At 37.6% G+C, this 18,228-nt stretch overlaps 1 protein-coding gene across 2 annotated transcripts; it reads right to left on the bottom strand.

Moving 5' to 3' along the window:
- Window positions 1-14,496: 14,496 nt before the first annotated feature.
- Window positions 14,497-18,217, bottom strand: npm3 (nucleophosmin/nucleoplasmin, 3). 2 transcript variants are annotated; one of them, XM_028969396.1, is made up of 5 exons: window positions 18,061-18,217; window positions 17,843-17,955; window positions 17,638-17,757; window positions 16,700-16,793; window positions 14,497-15,002 (listed from the first exon to the last, which is right to left on the bottom strand). In XM_028969396.1, exons 1-5 carry the CDS (start codon window positions 18,131-18,133, stop codon window positions 14,899-14,901), a joined length of 504 nt encoding a protein of 167 aa, XP_028825229.1. In that variant the 5' UTR covers window positions 18,134-18,217; the 3' UTR covers window positions 14,497-14,898. The 2 variants fall into 2 exon arrangements, with proteins under 2 accessions (XP_028825229.1, XP_028825230.1); XM_028969397.1 differs by having other exon boundaries at window positions 17,843-17,928.
- Window positions 18,218-18,228: the final 11 nt, after the last annotated feature.

Raw genomic sequence — 18,228 nt, 5'->3', positions numbered from 1 at the left:
ACACAGCTCACTGCTGCAATACCTAATTTTATCACTCATCATCTGATTAAAGCCATGATCTGCTCATTATCACTCATCATAATCTGTGCAGGTGTAGAAGGATGAAACATGTTTCACCTTTGGTCATGGTACAGTCAGAAAACAACTGTATCTCACTTTAAACCTTGGTGATGTACAAGGCTAAGATGTCTTCCAAACAAGCGTACACAAAACAGATTCTGGTGTCCCTGTCCAGGCGCCTATGACGAAGCTGGCGTGATTCAGCTTTAATACCCTTCGTTACCCACAGTGGTATAAATATGCTTGTGAACTTACTTACGGTGGGAGTTCCCTTGCGAGTCCCCCCATGGCCATAGTAAATAAATTTGGATAATTCAATTGACTTCCTTTATTCCAGACAGGGAAAATTCCCACCACACAGGCATGACTGGACCTTCACACAAATGATGACAAGGGTACTTAAAAGGGTCTTACACAAACATATCAGCAAACTATTTATGAGTGTGTAGTACTAAAATCGTTGGTCATTTCTGATAATCCTCACTGGTTTTGTTGAAGCATTCATCCAGTCAAATCAAACTGATGGGGCACTATATTGAGCTGGTGCTATACACAAAGCATCAGACTTGTTTGCTTGTAAAAGGTAATGTATAAGGTGGACAAAACAATTCTTCTGTTCTTTATTATTTTTACAAAGAGAATCAGTTTTTATATCATAATGAGCAATAAAGAACAACTTAGATATTATGGGTGAGCTTGATCTTGGAAACAATGGAAAATAAACAGATTTCAGTCCTTCATACAAAACAGGCTTCTGTTCACAAAATGATGGGTGCTCGTTTCAGTCTGGTGCACAAAATGAATAATATCTTCTGATTTCTGTGAACAAAATAAAGACATAACTTTTTCCTTTTGTGGACAAAATGTGACCAGGGTTGAAAGATGCACATCCCCTCCAACACCTGTCTCGGAGCCCTTTTTTGTATTACAGTTTTTTACAATCACTTTTGCACTAATAACAGAACCTTCATGTCATTTTTCAAAATTCTAGACACAAAACTCAAAACAGTCATTATTCTTAACACAGGCTGTCCAGTGTTCAAAACTTGGCATATTGCATTCATATCTTTAGAGAAGCCTTACTTTTGCAGAAGCATTGTTTTTATAAAAATCTAATTTATTATGAAATATCATAGGAACATTACTTTAGATCACCCATACACAAGATACCCATAACTTCATTGTGTATTTGTTAGTACAATCATTAAATATAGGTGTACAAAATATGTGATTCATGTTTCATTATTTTATTAAAGACTAGAGAGAATAGTACAGACACAGTGGCATTATTGAAATCCTGCAATGTGGAATTTACTGATCAAATCAAATCACAACATAAGATTTGTAGATTACTTAAAAAACCAAAAGTAACAGAAAACAATACTGTATACTGTAAATGGAAGTGTTCTTCTCTGCACTATGGATCTATGTTTCCATCAACCCGGTCTTGTGGATTTGGCCACAGGTTCTCATCTACATCACAATGAATGTTTTCATTCGCCAAACATCTGGGAAAGAATCTTCTGGCATGGCGAATCCAGGCCTGACACTGATCTGCTGTGATGTCATTGCAAGCATCATCCATGGCCTGGAGAAGAGTGACTTGTTCGTGAGGGTGCCTATCATAGACCTTCCACCTCCATGTGGAGAAAAACTCCTCAATTGGGTTAAGGAAAGTATAGAGGTAAATGCAGGGTGAGAAACTGTGGATGGGCCTGAAACCATGCTTGGACCATTCGAGAACGATGAAACTGAACATTATCCCACACTATTACATAGATCACACCATCAGCTCTACAGACCTGATTTAGCTCATCAAGGAAGGCTATGATGAGAGCTGCATTATATGACCCAACACAAGGTTTGCGTCCAACCACTCCATCTTCTGATATAGCTGCACACATGGTTATATTGGCTCCACATTGTCCAGGAACTTCAACGGTTGCCCGCTGACCAATTAAATTCCAACCTCTCATCCCTGTCTTAGCTAGGTTGAAGCCTGCCTCATCCAAAAACAAGAATTTATGATGGTTTTCATCAGCGTCAAGCTCCATCACCCTCTAAAATACAAAAACAATTACTGATTACAATGACAGAATGTTTGGAGATTTTTTTTCTCCCCATAAAACAGGCAAATTGATCATACCTGAACATACTCAGACCTCAGTTGCTTCACTCAATCTGTATTTCTTTGAAAAGGCACATGATATAGTTGTTTTAAAGACACCTGATGTCTTTTCAGCACCTGTGCAATAGTGGGCAAACTTATGGCATTCACAATAAGTCATCATTGTCCAAGATGTGCTGCTGGATTTCTCTAAGGCGAATATCATTTCTGACCCGAACCATGTAATCATGTAAAAAAGTGTAAAAATCTTGCATACAGTAATGTTGAATATGAAAATGTGTTCTGTAAAAGTGGTACATGGGACCATAGACACTATATCTGGTAAAGAAAGAAAGTCCACCTGGGGTCATATTCTGTATTAATTGGTATCAAATGATAGTTCCTCAAACTGTCATAATCTAAACATACACTATTATTAATAAATTTTCATAAAGGCTATGCTTCAAGAGTAATGCAACAGTTACTTATTATTTTAAGCAGTTGTATCAATTGATAGTTGGATCTTTATAATGAAATTAATACACACCAAACTCAGATGTGATGTGTGATTTGCATTTTGAAATAGTAATACTTTGATGTCAAGTTGTGTCATTTGGAACCAGTGATTTTAGTTCAATGAACAAATCATCTTTGGCTTATATGTATTGTATCCAAGCATTTGAAAAAAAGAGTTAAGTGTTTTGAAAAATGTGCATTTTGATAATTGGTTGTGATTTATGTGTCTAAAGTTTTGAAAAATAACATGAAGGTTCTGTTATTAGTGCAAAAGTGATTGTAAAAAAACTGTAATATGTAAATTGATAATTGACAACAAACAAAAGTATGGCATCAGCACAATGAGAAACTCTATATACAGGGGGCAGTGGTGGCCTAGCGGTTAAGGAAACGGCCCCTTAATCAGAAGGTTGCCGGTTCGAATCCCGATCTGCCAAGGTGCCACTGAGGTGCCACTGAGCAAAGCACCGTCCCCACACACTGCTCCCCGGGCGCCTGTCATGGCTGCCCACTGCTCACTCAGGGTGATGGGTTAAATTCAGAGGACAAATTACACATATACAAAATAAACCAATACTTGAAAACAATAACAGTCTAAACAAAACGTAATAATAACAATATAATAATAAAGTAAAATAATCTCACAACCCTGAGCTGATGTAGTTAAGGTGTAGTGAAATGCATATAACATGTTTCATTAATTCCGCTCGGGTCTTTCACCGTTGGTTGGTGAGTACCACAGGAGAGGAGAGAGAGTGGTGACTCCTGAGAGTCGTTAATTTACCGAAGAGATAGGTCCATGAATCTGTTTCCTGACCTCTGGGTCTAGAGAGGTCTTCAGGAACCAGAGCCATAAACTGAGGAATGTGCTAAAGGAAGTACTGATTGGCTGTATCAGGCTGTATCCAACCTGTGTGTCTCCTACACATGCACACAAATTAACACAAAGTAATAATAATAATTACACACACATCAATGGAGTGTGATTCTTATTACATGTGTCTCAGTACATACACAAGCTTGCAACAACATAGCTAGCAACCCTTACCAAGATTGCAAGTCTAAAACAAATAATTAGCATTTAAAAAAAGCACTCAATAGCCATGTCATCCCCATTATAAAAATAAAGCCTCATGCAACAGCAGCTGTAGAGAGATGCCATTCAGTTAGGTGGTTTCATTAACAAAGCATCACACAAATAAACAGCAAACCTCACCAGGATACCTGTTGAATCCACACCACAAACCTCCCCTGTCCGCAATCAGTTCATAATTACAAAATACAAGCAGCTGTGCAAGGAGGAGACATGTGATCAGAAAGTCAGGAGTTGGCACCTTTGGTAACCTACAACAACAACAACATTTATTTCTTATATTGCCCAAAATCACATACAGTATGTCTCTATGGGCTTTGACAAGCCCTACAGTTGACACCCCCCACACTTGACCCTTCTGCACACAAGGAAAAACTCCACCGAAAAAACCTCTAGGAGAGAGAGAAAAAAAAGAAAGGAAGAAACCTTGGGAAGGAGTGATACAGAGAGGGACCCCTTCCAGGGTAGAGTGAGCCTGCAAACCCTACCCTGGCCAACTACAAAATACACATAACCACCAAGTAACAAAAAACTTTTTTTCCAGCTTTGATCATGCAGCAGATGATTTGCGCCTGAAAGGAAATACAAATGCAAGCAAAAGGCCAAATATTGGAATCTCAACAAACACTGTGAGAAAAGGCAGACAAAAAGGCAAAAGGTTTTGTTGTGAAACTAATGATCTACTGAGAGGAGTTACCAAACACACAACATTTCATTATCTCCTTGGTGAGGAGATTTCTGCTGAGCTCTACCAGATTCACCATCTACTGCAAAGAAAAGAAAATCAACAGCACTTAGGAGTTCCTATCACTATGACAATGCTTTCATCGACTTTTACAAATGGATATCCATATTTCTGACACTTCCTGTCAAATCAGTGAGCTTTTCTTGTCTGATGTGTGAGCGTAAATGTGTGTATACATGTGACGTATATTTCACAGCACCCTCAATGAAAGACTAAGCTACCTTGTAGCTGGAGAAATATAAATTTTCTGGAGCCACTCCTGCTCAGACATGACAATATTCTATATTCGTCTACTATCAACATTTGGGTGATTTTCTAGAAAATGTTAAAAAAAAAATCTGTAATATGTGTACTTTTACTTGTCCTAATAAGATGGGTACTAAGATAATGTAGAACCACCTGGGGGATGACTGCAATATTTTCGGTTTGTTATTTGTGAGTCATTTCTGCCAGTTTTTTACAGTGGGTACGGAAGGTTTTCCCTTATTTTTCACTATTATATTGCAGCCATTTGCTAAAATGCTCATTAATGTACACACAGCACCCCATATTGACAGAAAAACACAGAATTGTTGCCATTTTTGCAGATTTATTAACAAAGAAAAACTGAAACATCACATGGTCCTAAGTATTCAGACCCTTTGCTCATGGCTGTTTGATGGCTGTTCAAGGAAAGATAATAAAGTGAAGCTTCAGGGTGCCCAAGAAAATCCAGCAAGATCCAGAACCATCTCACGTGTGGGGCTGCTTCTCATCCAAGGAAGTGGGCTCACTCACAATTTTGCTTAAGTGTCGGCCATGAATAAAGAATGGTACCAAAACATGAACTTTCCCAACCATCCAAGAACAGTTTGGTGAAGAACAATGCCTTTAGGGCTGCAACAAGGAATTGATTGAATCGATAAAAATAGATTACTAAAAGAGTTGGCAACGAATTTCCTAATCGATTCGTTATGTCGCGCGACGCGGAGACGTTTGATTATAAAAAAAAAAACTTTATTTGAGCGTGGAGCAGAGTGAACACACTCAAGTCTCTCTCGCGCACAGATGCTAGCAAAAAAAAAAAAAAAAAACGAGCGGGGGTAGAGGACAGATACATGGCGGAGGTAGAGAAATCTGCGCGAAAATATGCAAAAGCGACATGGCACGGCACGGGAGCACCACGGCAATGATCCAGCACCTGAAACGCAAACATGTCGGAGTGTTTGATGAGGAAGAAGGGAGTTCAGCAGCAGGGTAAGTCGCTACAGAATCCTACTTTGTTCCTTTTTGAAGTGAGGAACGTAATGTCCCTGGTGCTGGTGTTTAACTCGCGGCGGAGGAGAACTAGACGGGGACTTACAGCGCCACCTACAGGTGTGGGGGGGGGGATGAAACAGCGTTCGGACTGTTCTCTGCGTCTCCGCGTGGACGACTCGCCTATTGTGTCCCTGAGCAAGACACTTAACCCTAAGTTACTCCAGGGGGACTGTCCCTGTAACTACTGATTGTAGGTCGCTCTGGATAAGGGCATCTGATAAATGCTGTAAATGTAAATGTAAATGTTTACCCGTCATTCAGCTTGACAGGCATGACAAGTTAGCGTTAGCTCGTTAATAACAGTAGTAAAGCAGGGGTGCTATAGTTACTTTGCATTAAAAGACTAAAGACATGTTTTTATTCACTAGCCTTTTTTGGACCATTCATTTTTCTATCTGTTGTCATGTATAGCTACACTGCAAAAAAAGCTTTTCTTACCTTGTAATTTTGTCTCGTTTCCAGTCCAAATATCTAAAAAATCTTAAATCAAGATTACTAGACAAGAAAAATGGCATGAGAAAATTAAGTGATGCTTAAAACTTCTGTTTGAGATTATATCTCATTAAGATTAGTTTTTTTACCCCATTGGCAGATAATTTTGCTTGTTTTAAACAAACAATCACTTAATTCTGAGATGTTTTATCAGAAAACAATACATAATTTCTTATGCTATTTCATGTGTCTAGTAAATGTATCTTGATTTAAGATTTGGACTGAAATCAGGACAAAACTACTAAGTTAGAAAAGCATTTTTTGCAGTGTGTGTGTGTGTGTGTGTGTGTCAGTGTGAGAGTTTGTGAGTGTGTGCATCTGCAGTGTAATGTAGAGAACAAGTTCTGACATTCAAACAAATCCTGTTAAATTTTCTGATTTGTATTGTTCTTTATTTTTTTTATAATTTATTTATCGTTCTGGCAGCTCAGGTGGCACTTTATTTCTTTTAAAAAAAGTATATTGTGTATGTTTTTTGTGTTAGTCTATTTTTAATTAATTTTTATTATAACAGCTCAAGGAGCAACATGTTTGTGCACTTTCTAAAGATTTTGGTTCTGTTTTTGAATAAAGGGTTGGAAATGAATGTTTTTATTGTTGTTGTTTTATTTTTTTTTTTATGAGGTGTCGGCCGTCGGGACCACCTACTCTCTTTGTCTTCCCCAGACGGGAGGCACCGGGGGCATGACGTCAGAAACAACAGGTTCTGATTCGTCTGTGGCAGCTTCCTGTAGGACAGGTGTATAAAGATCTGTTCACATGTGGGGAAGGGACTTTTCTTTCCCAGCTGCCTTTCCATCGAAACCGGATGTTAACCAGTTTTTACATGGTTAACATACAATAAGCAATAAACACAATTCACAGTAACAAACACAAATAAAAAAAATACAATAAAATTAAACAAAAACCCAAATAAAACACTACAGCAAAACAGCAGTGCCGTAAAAACAGTTGTTATTATCACCCACCAGAAGGAAGCTGCACAGGTAATACCTCTCTGAGGAACAATGTTTACAGATAACAAAGGGCCACTTATTTTTAAATTGCCGCAGGCTATAGTCCTTCCCCGAGGGCTAACACACCATAAATATAAATATACATGCATAAAATATTTTTTTCAAGCAAAAAATTACAGCAATTTATATATCACAAAACATTTGGCAAAAATACCACACATATTGCCAGCCTGCTTTCTAACCCCACCCTCTACGCTCTCAACCATAACCCATGGTCTTCAGGAAAGGGGAATATTAAAATTCTCGGCCACTGCTGCTAATATTGTGCTGCTGGTCCTCTGCAACTGCCAGCTAAAACAAACCTGGTCCCTCTCTCTCTACCACATTTACTACCACACTCTCTACCCCCACAACTACCTATATTCATTCGCGGCCGATCTAACACCGGCGACAGACACACCACCGTTTTTTCCCAAATCTGGCAGCGGACCCAGATTAATGTTTTTATCTGTGTGGGAAATGCCACAATGAACACATCAGAGTGTTCCCCAAACAGAAGCCCTGGATGACCAGCCAGGTCCACAAACAAGAGCAAATTTAAAAAGGTCCAAAAGCCAAATCAGAACAACACTGTGGCACGGTGTCCACCTACAGAACAACACTATGGCACGGTGTCCAGCAGATCACTAACTAGCAGAGGAGCTGAACACCTTCTTTGCATGCTTTGAGAACCAAACCCTAACAGCATCACCATCTCAGCATTGACCAGCTTTCAACTCCCTTCCACTAACAGTGCAGGCGAAGGACGTTGAACGAGTGCTCAGCAGGGTGAAACCCAGGAAAGCAGCCAGACCTGACAGTCCCGGGGAAGGTAATTTAACTGTCAGAAACCTTCACCACAATCTTCAATCTCTCTCTGACACAGGCTACATTGCCAGCCTGTCTACCACCATCATCCCAACAGCCAAAAAGTCATCCACAAATAACTTACATTTACATTTACATTTACAGCATTTATCAGACGCCCTTATCCAGAGCGACTTACAATCAGTAGTTACAGGGACAGTCTCCCTGGAGCAACTTAGGGTTAAGTGTCTTGCTCAGGGACACAATGGTAGTAAGCGGGATTCGAACCCGGGTCTTCTGGTTCATAGGCGAGTGTGTTACCCACTAGGCTACTACCACCCTAAATGACTTAAATGACTACCACCCAGTTGCACTCATTCAAATCATCACTAAGTGCTTTGAGCGGCTTGTCCTAAATCACATAAATGCCTGCCTCCTCTAATCCTTTTCACCCCCACCAATTTGCCTACAGAGCACACAGGTCAGAGAACATCATTGCCACTGCACTTCACACCGTGCTTATTCACCTAAAAAATTGGGAAGACTACGTCAGATTGCACTTCATTATTCAGCTCAACCTTTAATACAATAGTAGTCATTAAAATATACTTTATGTCAAAAATGATTGATGACTTATCGGCATAAGGAAAAAGCGCGTGATTTATGACCTCCTACCCTTAGATGTCATATAATCACTTAGACAAGCTTTTAAAAAAACAGATGTCTTATCACTTGTTTACAAACTATGGCTGTTGTGGGAGAGGTCATAAACCGGTATACCTCTACTTTTAAAACAGAAACCTTATTTTTAAGTGTATGGTTTTACTCAACCTACTGTTTCAGTGTTTAACACGTTTAAACACAATACTTACACAAACTTATTTTAAAAATACAAAAGCATACGCTATTCATATACTGACTGAATATGGTAGAATCCCATTTTGTATGCAGGAAGCATCACAGTACCTTCTGGCCCCACTCTATCGCTCTCTCCCTTGTGTCGCATTACAGATGTCATATACACTTAGACTAACTTTTAAAACAGATGTCTTATCACTTGTTTACAACTATGGCCATTGCTGATGGCTTATGACCCCATTTCTCCCAACGCCATCCCTTTCCCCACTTCAGTATAATACAATTTGTACTCGTCTAATTGGTTTTAAGTGGGGTTAAACAGTGCTGTTAAATACAACCTGGCCTTTCCTTTTACATGTAGGTTAACACAAACAGCTCATCTGCCAGATTATATCAGATTTGCATTTAGGCATCTAGACGTGGTGAAAACAATTTTCTGAAGTCCAAACCGGTCATTAGAATGGGGGTAAAAGAATATTTAAGTGGTTTTGGACGAGACACAGTTGGAGTTTTTAGAAACTGGTGATCTACTGTCATGCACAACAATATGTAGGGTTTACCAGGTCTGAAAAAGAGAAAAGATCCGGTTAGCAACAGTTGTGTAGACAAAAAGCCTTGTTGATGTCACAGGGCAGACTCAAAATGTCAGAACAACCAATGTATGTGGACAGTGTCGGGGAGTGACGGAATGCATGTACCGTTTAAATGAGTGATAATAAGAATACAGTTACTTTGTTAAAATAAATGTATACACAGCTGTCTGATCTGCGCTGCCACCAGGACGACCATCTGCCCGTTCCAGAGCAAGCACAAGTGTGCGTAATAGTGCGTGTAACAGTGCCAAACGTTACCACAAAACATTCAATTTTCTCCAAGTACAGTATGAGTGCGAGGAATAATTAATTCATGCATTTTTATAATAATTATCTCGGTATTGTTCACTGATAAGACCTGATAAGACCTCATTATTTAGTAAACTTAGTGTTTGTTTTTTTGCAAGCATTAGAAAAGCAGCACCTCATATGTTTATGCCAATTGTTAGCCAATTATTGGATTTTTTGGGGGGATTTAAGTTTTTCAACCAAACAGTTCAGCACTGACACCTTAGAGGGTTCTTGTAAATGGCCATGAAGTAGTGTTGCTGGGTTGCATTAAAACATATATTGTCTTGTGTTTAAAAAGATATGTGGTGGTAAGGTTTAAAGTGCATTTTGTCATTGTCACATCAAGTTTAAAATATCTGATTTGTATTGAAGGATCTTTAGTATTTTTAAGTTATTTGTGGAAGAGTAATATTGACAGTAAATGCCAAAAAGTATATTTAATTTTTTTTTTATTCTACTTTATTAACTAGAAAACTGAAGACTGGAGAATTATCAAAACAATTTAACATTCAGTTGGTAGGGTCAAAATGTGGTGTAATCAACATGTAAGCATGGATGCATCCAACCCTGGATCTAGTGGTTCAGGCTGGTGTTGGTCTCTCGGGGGGGGGCTGTCCATGTAACTACCGATTGTAAGTCACTCTGGATAAGGCTGTCTGATAAATACCATAGGTACACATAAATTAGTATTGCTGCTGACATGTCCATCCCCTTATTACCACAGTGTACCCCCTTTTTGATGGCTACTTAAATACAGCATAATACACCAAGTCACAAAGCTCAAACCATCTCAGACTAGTTACTTGAACATGACATTGATTGTCGCTATACTCTACATTCACCAGGTCTCAATCCAAACAGAACACCTTCGGATATTGTCTTCGGATATCATAGACAACCAGCAGACAAATCTGCCGCAGCTACATGATGCTATCATGTCTGTATGGACCAATATATCTGAGGAATATTTCCACACCTTTTTGAGGCTATGCCATGAAGAATAAGGTGGTTCTAAAGGCATAAGGTGGTCCACCCGTGTACTAACGAGGTCTACCTAATAATATGACCAGCGAGAATCAATCATACAGATAGAAAATCTACGAACAATGAAGCCCTTCAGCATCAGAAGGATAAAAAAAATACAAATATACTGTAGAAAAAATATACAAATAAATGAAACTTTAAATTCTTTGATATTATAGCCCTAAAGTTGCAAGCCCCCTCCCTAAAAATCACACCCCTTGATACGATTTCAGAAAATATGAAATTGTTAACATGAGAAATTTATTTGAAGTTACTTGATAATAATATTAAAAATCATGTCTAAAATATATATATGTCTGATGTGAACTATATTAAAAAGTGGTTAGAAAGTGTGTAGGTATATTTTTAAATATTATCATTACATAATCCATAGTGGAAAAACATGATTAAAAAGAATGTTGAAAAGTTTTTTCAATGTTCATAAATATATCAGTTTGATAAACAGAAGTCTGTGTGAGGTTCATTAAATAGAAATTATAGTTTGTTAACGTTTTTGTGTGGCATATCTTCTGAAAACCAAAGATGAGACACCTTTGGAGAACGGTTTGTTCATAAAACAGTGTTACGATTAGTTTTTGTGTGGCATATCATCTGAAAACCATAGATGAGACACCTTTGGAGAAAGGTTTGTTCATAAATCAGCATTATTAGTTTTATTTTGGCATGGAAAAGTCTGTTTGTGTGTGTGTGTGTGTGTGAACAGGTTATGTCCTGTGTCAATGGTGTGATGCTTCCTACATACCATTATGTGATGTATCTTTTGGAAAATGACTGATGGGATAACATATTCAGTAAGTATATGAACAGTGTTTGCGTGTATTAAAATTAGTATTGTGTTTAGTATGTGTTTAACACTGAAACAATAGGTTGAGTAAATCCTTGAGTGAAAAACAAGGTTTCTGTTTTAAAAGACAGTCTAAGGGTGTGTGAACTGTGGGTCTGTGTCATTGATATGAGGGGTCGTAAACCATCAACAATGGTCATTTTTGCAAACATCAGTTTCAAGCGAGCACTAAATAGTAGTTGGTTATCTGCTGGGTGGTGAAGACCTTGTTACTGCCAATGAGGAGCGGTCACAAGCTGGGATAGTTTCAGAGGAAATTAACATTGTTAATAAATGTAGGATTTTATTTTCTGAAAAGAATCTTGAAAAAAAATTTTCATGTTCAAAAATATATCAGTTTGATAAACAAAAGTCTGTGTATGGTTCAACTAAATAAAAATTATAGTCTTTTAACGTTTTGTGTGTCATATCATCTGAAAACCATAAATGAAATACCTCTGACTTGTTCATAAAACAGCGTGACGATTAGTTTTATTTTAGCAAGGAAAAGAAAAAGTCTGTTTGTGTGTGTGTGTGTGTGTGTGTGTGTGTGTGTGTGTGTGTGTGTGTGTGTGTGTGTGTAAATATATGAACAGTGAAGCCCTTCAGCATCAGAAGGTTAAAAAAATACAAATATACTGTAGAACAAAATAACTGAAACTTTAAATTCTTTATATTATAGCCCTAAAAGTTGCAACCCCCCTCTCTAAAAATCACACACCTTGATACGATTTTAGAAAATATGAAATTGTTAACATGAGAATTTTATTTGAAGTTACTTGATAATAATATTAAAAATAATGTCTAAAATATATATATGTCTGATGTGAACTACAACAACTACAAAAAGTGGTTAGAAGTGTGTAGGTTTATTTTTCAATATTATCATTACATAATCCAAAGTGGAAAAAAAAAAAAACATGATTAAAAAGAATAGTGGTTTTCAACGTTTTAAAGTAGGATTTGAGAAGTTTTTTCATGTTCATAAATATATCAGTTTGATAAACAGAAGTCTGTGTGTGGTTCAATAAAATGGAAATTACAGTTTGTTAACGTTTCTGTGAGAAAGGTTTGTTCATAAAACAGTGTTATGATTAATTTTATTTTAGCAAGAAAAAGAGAAAGTCTGTGTGTGTGTGTGTGTGTGTGTGTGTGTGTGTGTGTGTGTGTGTGTGCCAGTGATGTGATGCCTCCTACATACCATTGTGTGATGTATCTTTTGGAAAAACGACTGAATGTGTTGTATATTTAAAATAAGTATGGTGTTTAAACGTGTTTTTCTTTAACTAGAAATCCTTTTAAACCATATATCATTAAAATATGGTTTTAAAAATAGTCTAAGTGTGTGTGTGTGTGTGTGTCAATATGAGATTCTGCAAGGTGTCGGGGAAGAATGTGAGATGAAAGGGAAGAGAGAGAGGGGAGAGGGAAGAAGGTCATAAATTACGCGCTGGTTGTCCAGGTGGAGAAGGGGAGAAGGTAGAAGGGTAGGAGGTCATAAATCACACGCTTTTTCCTTATGCCGATAAGTCATCAATCATTTTTGACATAAAGTATATTTTAATGACTACTTACAATCACCACCAATATAGTAAATTGTCTTATCTGGCGGTCTGACTCCACGGCGGTCATTAAGAAGGCACAGCAGCGTCGGCTCTTTCTGAGTGTGCTTAGAAGAACATCAGCGAGAAGCTTCTACCGCTCCACAATCGAAAGCATAATTATAAACTGCATCACAGTAATGTTCTCATACTTCACAAACTTCAAAAAATTGTCTTCACCCTCCACTCACCAAAAGACATCTTCACAACCCCATTGCCTTAACAGAGCAGAGGGAATAATCAGAGACTAGACCCCTCCTGCTCATGGTCTGTTCAACTTCCTGTCCTCTGGTAGATGCTACAGAATCATCAGCACAAGGACCAACAGACTCAAATAATAATTTCACTAAACACACACAAACTGATATCATTACCAATGCTGTTTGCCTCAATCTCAGGCAATAATCTATAATCATCAATTTATTCCCATGCAGAGTCATCTACACACACACATATATATATATATATATTTTTATACACATCAACATTTATTTCTTATATAGCCCAAAATCACATACAGTATGTCTCAAAGGGCTACACAAAAATTCTGGAATTCAAAAATTCCAATATTGACCAGTAAACTGTGTGCCGTTGTTGTCTATAACTTTATGTCTAATGTGTACCAAATACTCTGGGTTTCTATTTTGTATACGTCTGCTTCGCCATTTGTACAGTACTGACTTTGAACATGTTGAATCCCTCAAGGTTCAGGCCTTCTCCTGTTGTCCCTTTACACTTAATTTCTTTTTGATGTCGCATTGTTCAAAATACTGATGCTTGCCTATAAAGCCAAGGAAGGGTCAGCACCTTCCTACCTGAGATTTTTCATCACTCCCCTGCACCGTGATCTCTCTGATTCTCCAGCACTGCTTGAATAGTACCACTTTTTTTCAAGGTACTAGGAAAGCATTCATCTAGAATCTTCTAGCTCCTAGGTGGTGGAATGATCCTCCACTAGATGTCAGAACAGCTGAGTCAATAAAGATCTTCAACTGCAAATTAAAATCCTTACTGTTCAGAAATTAATTTTCTCAAGAAATCAGTGGCATTAAGAAGATCTCTTAAGCAGGTGCATTAAACATGACTAGATTAAATATATACACACACAAACATATATATATAAAATTTACAAACTCTGGGAAAAATCAGCTTAAATCAACACATTTGCACATAAAAAAAAGTGATTTATTTACAGTCAAAAGAACACCCCTATACAGTCCTGGGCTTCCATCTTAAGAACCTGCATTGATTAGCAGTACAAATATCCCTTTTTTTAGTCTAATCTATCTAGTAATTGTTAGAATCATAGTAAAACAGTTACACACACACACACACACACACACACTTCCAAATACTGCTGCATTTGAATGTAATTTAATACAGTAGGTGTTTTAAAAAATATTTAAGCTCTTTTACCAGATATACACACTTACTTGACTGGGAATATGGAGCTTTAAATGCAGACATGAATTTTCTTTTTTCCTTTTTTGAGAATGCTGGTGGTAAAATATATAAAAGAAATTGCTCCTTGGGGAGAAAAATGTTCAAATGACTGGATCAAACATAGCAACTGATCACAGTATCTGCTTTTTCTTGGCTGGTTTGACAGGAACCATCTCTTCTTCCTCTCGCTCCTCCTCATCTTCAGACATTTCAGAATCTGCCTCTCTCTCACAGGCTGTGGAACAACAAAAGATCAGCTAGACCCTGCTTTTGGGCTTATCAAAACTATATTCAAACATACAATTCCAATCAAAATAGTACTCCATTGCATTCATTATTTTAGTATTTTTAATTATTTAACACTTACATACTCTTGGAGTATTTTAGACCCCAAATAGATTTTTTTCAATGGCATTATGAACATCTTACAATGAACTTGGTCATTACCTGCACATTTCTCATAATATTGAGACAGTGTTTGATTTGGGTGAAAACATTAAATCCCTTTAAATACTGCCCTTGTTCAATGGACATTTGATTACTCAATATGAATTAAAAGTCAAATGGGTACATCTGAGCCTCACTGAACTCACAAATGTGAATTCACCCAAATGTCAATTATTTGCTGTGCAAGACAAGCCTACCAACTAAGACACATAGTAAAAATTATATTATATATATATATATATATACACACACACACACACACACACACCTGTTATAACTGTGGACCAACCGAAAACAAATTTACACAACAGATTTATGACTGAATTTGGCAATATTTGTCATTACAATTCAGATAATATAATCTTTTAGGAGTCAGTCATGAACACTTCATCTACATAGATGTTTCAAGACTGAAAAGAATCTGTTGGGTACAGGTGCCTTCCCTGCATTATTCCAGGTCACCCTTGCATACTCAGACAACACAGATATAGTTTTCGTGAAGGAAAGAAAAGCTGTCTGGGTAAGGCACAAGAGAGGTTGCTAAATTGCATGCTTTCATCAGTACTCTCATTCTAACTGGTTTATGTAATCCAGTTAGGCTGTTTCTAGTCTGTGGAACTGGAAAAGCAGAAAACCTGCATAAAATAAGGAAGAGATTCAAAATCCAGTCTTTGGTAATCAGATTTGAAGAAAAAATATCAAGAACAAAATAGCAAGTATAACATTTCAAATGTCTGCAAAACCTTTATTTAAAATAAATGAATAATGTGCAGCTGCCGACTGGAGTTCGAATCCCAGCTTCATTAATGTTGAATTCTTTGGGGCAGTGGTGGCCTAGTGGTTAAGAAAGCAGCCCTGTAATCCGCCAAGCAAAGCACTGTCCCCACACACTGCTCCCCGAGCGCCTTGCATGGCTGCCCATCGCTCACCAAGGTTGATTGGTTAAAAGCAGAGGACACATTTTGTTGTGTACATAGTGTTCTGTGCTGCAGTGTTTCATAATGACAATCACTTCACTTTCCCTTTCAAATAATGTTCCACATTGTCTGAACACATCTTAAATATTCAGACAAGCAAAAGCGCAAATATTACATATTTTTCCATTTTAATTTCATTTTCCAGAGAATTGTCCCTTTGCTCAATTTCGGACTTCGTTGTACTGTCTTGAGTTTGGTCAAACTTTATTTATTGGTCTTTTCTGTTCAGAAACCTTATTGTATTCTTAAGCTTATTTCTTCATTTTTTTTTTTAAATTAGCCTTATGGCTATGCTATTTAATTACACTGATTTCCTTTTCACAAAAAAAAAAAAAAAAAAAAAAAAAAAAAAAGTGAAGAGAAATATCTAACTAAATGTACATCATTATGGCGTATAGCATTATATCAGTTTTGTCTGCTAATTACAACTATGCTTCAGAGCAATTTGCCCAGACTGGACTGACTGGAGAGAAGTTCTGCAGAACCACAAGACAGGTCATATGCTTACTTATGAGATGAAGGCCACTGATAGTCACTGGACCTGACCCAGACTTCAGATGCAACGTGACAGGTGCCAGCAACTCAAAGTCCCCTAAATTTACCTGGGGGAAAAAAAAGGACATTCACTGATGCAAACCCATTAGTAAGGCCCTATGATTTCCACGATTAGGAAGACACGAACAGAATCCAAAAAATAAAACTGAATCCTGTAGAATTGCGTATAATGATTGTTTCTGGCAACTGAAGACCACTACACGTGTTTCCGGTGGGGGAGGGACTTTCACACACACCAACGCAATGTAAACGCGCGGTCAGCTATAGCAAAGAGGCTGTCAGTGCCGAATCCGAAACACCTTCTCGATCGGTTCCGTGCATGCACTTGGCTTGCTGGAACAACGACTCTTAGTGCTACGTTTAGAGCGGAGCAATACCCAAACTATTTTTTATAAAGCATATGTTTGCACGACCAGCAAACTCTCGGTCATGCAAACAAACCAGCTGATTCAAAGCGTGATTTTATTATCATGGTTCCAGTTCATTATGCAAGTGGGCATAACTTTTTATTGTATTCAAGGACACCCCGAGGTTTTTTATGTTGACGTCAAACGTGAAATACTTTTATTTTAGAAAAATTAGAATGTGTAATATTGTGAATGAAAAACACGTATTATTTACATGTAAATGGTTTACAAAAGCAAAGAGTAAATGCCCAAGCTCTTTGTTGAACAGTGATAAAATGATTTTGACAGTGATTTGTCATATTGCAGATTATTTTTCCCCACCCACTCCATAATCATGTTTATATGTTTATAACTGAATACAGGATTCAGAAGAATATAAATTTAGGAAAGAATAAAATAAAAACAGATCTTTTAAGGCCCTACATTAGTAGGCCTCATAACATATAACAACTATATTACTGACACTGAAAATAAATTGTGTTACCATGGGAAGGCAGTTGACGTGGAGGTTCGCAACGGGGACAGACACTTTCTTTCCCTGGTGGTTCATCGCAGTCACCTCAACGACGTTATTCTCTTCTTTGGCTCCTTCTCCCAGACAGACCTTTTTGCGAGGGAATGAGTTCACAACATGCCAGAGTGTAGCGTTCAGTTCATAAAACAATTTAGATAACCAATAAATCCCCCACCGTTCGCAGTTCAAGAAAGTGCTCCAAATACTCATCTTCATCCCCTTGAAACGTGAAGAAAGGTACTTCGGAAGATAATTCGCAGCCTGGATATTTTTTACATGAAAAAACATCTAACGTGGCAGTGTACACAACAAATTCAAACAAATTCAAGCATGAGTACATGAAAATAAAAAGATACGATAGGATATTTAAAGTAAAAGCAAACAGCTTCTTACTGAATATGTAGCTCTCCAGCCTGGACCTATCCATGCTTCCCGCATCTGATGCTTCTTCGCTCGTGATAGACATAATTAAAACTTCAGCTTCGATTAAATTTAATTACAATAGGCCCGTGTGGGTAACACATGTGACTGTACCAAAACCGTCGCAGGACTGATGACGCA

This window comes from Denticeps clupeoides, chromosome 2 (genome assembly GCF_900700375.1).
Source record: "Denticeps clupeoides chromosome 2, fDenClu1.1, whole genome shotgun sequence".
NCBI lineage: Eukaryota > Metazoa > Chordata > Actinopteri > Clupeiformes > Denticipitidae > Denticeps > Denticeps clupeoides.
The sequence above is the reverse complement of the archived record's forward strand: the minus strand, read 5'-3'. Positions and strand labels throughout refer to the sequence as shown.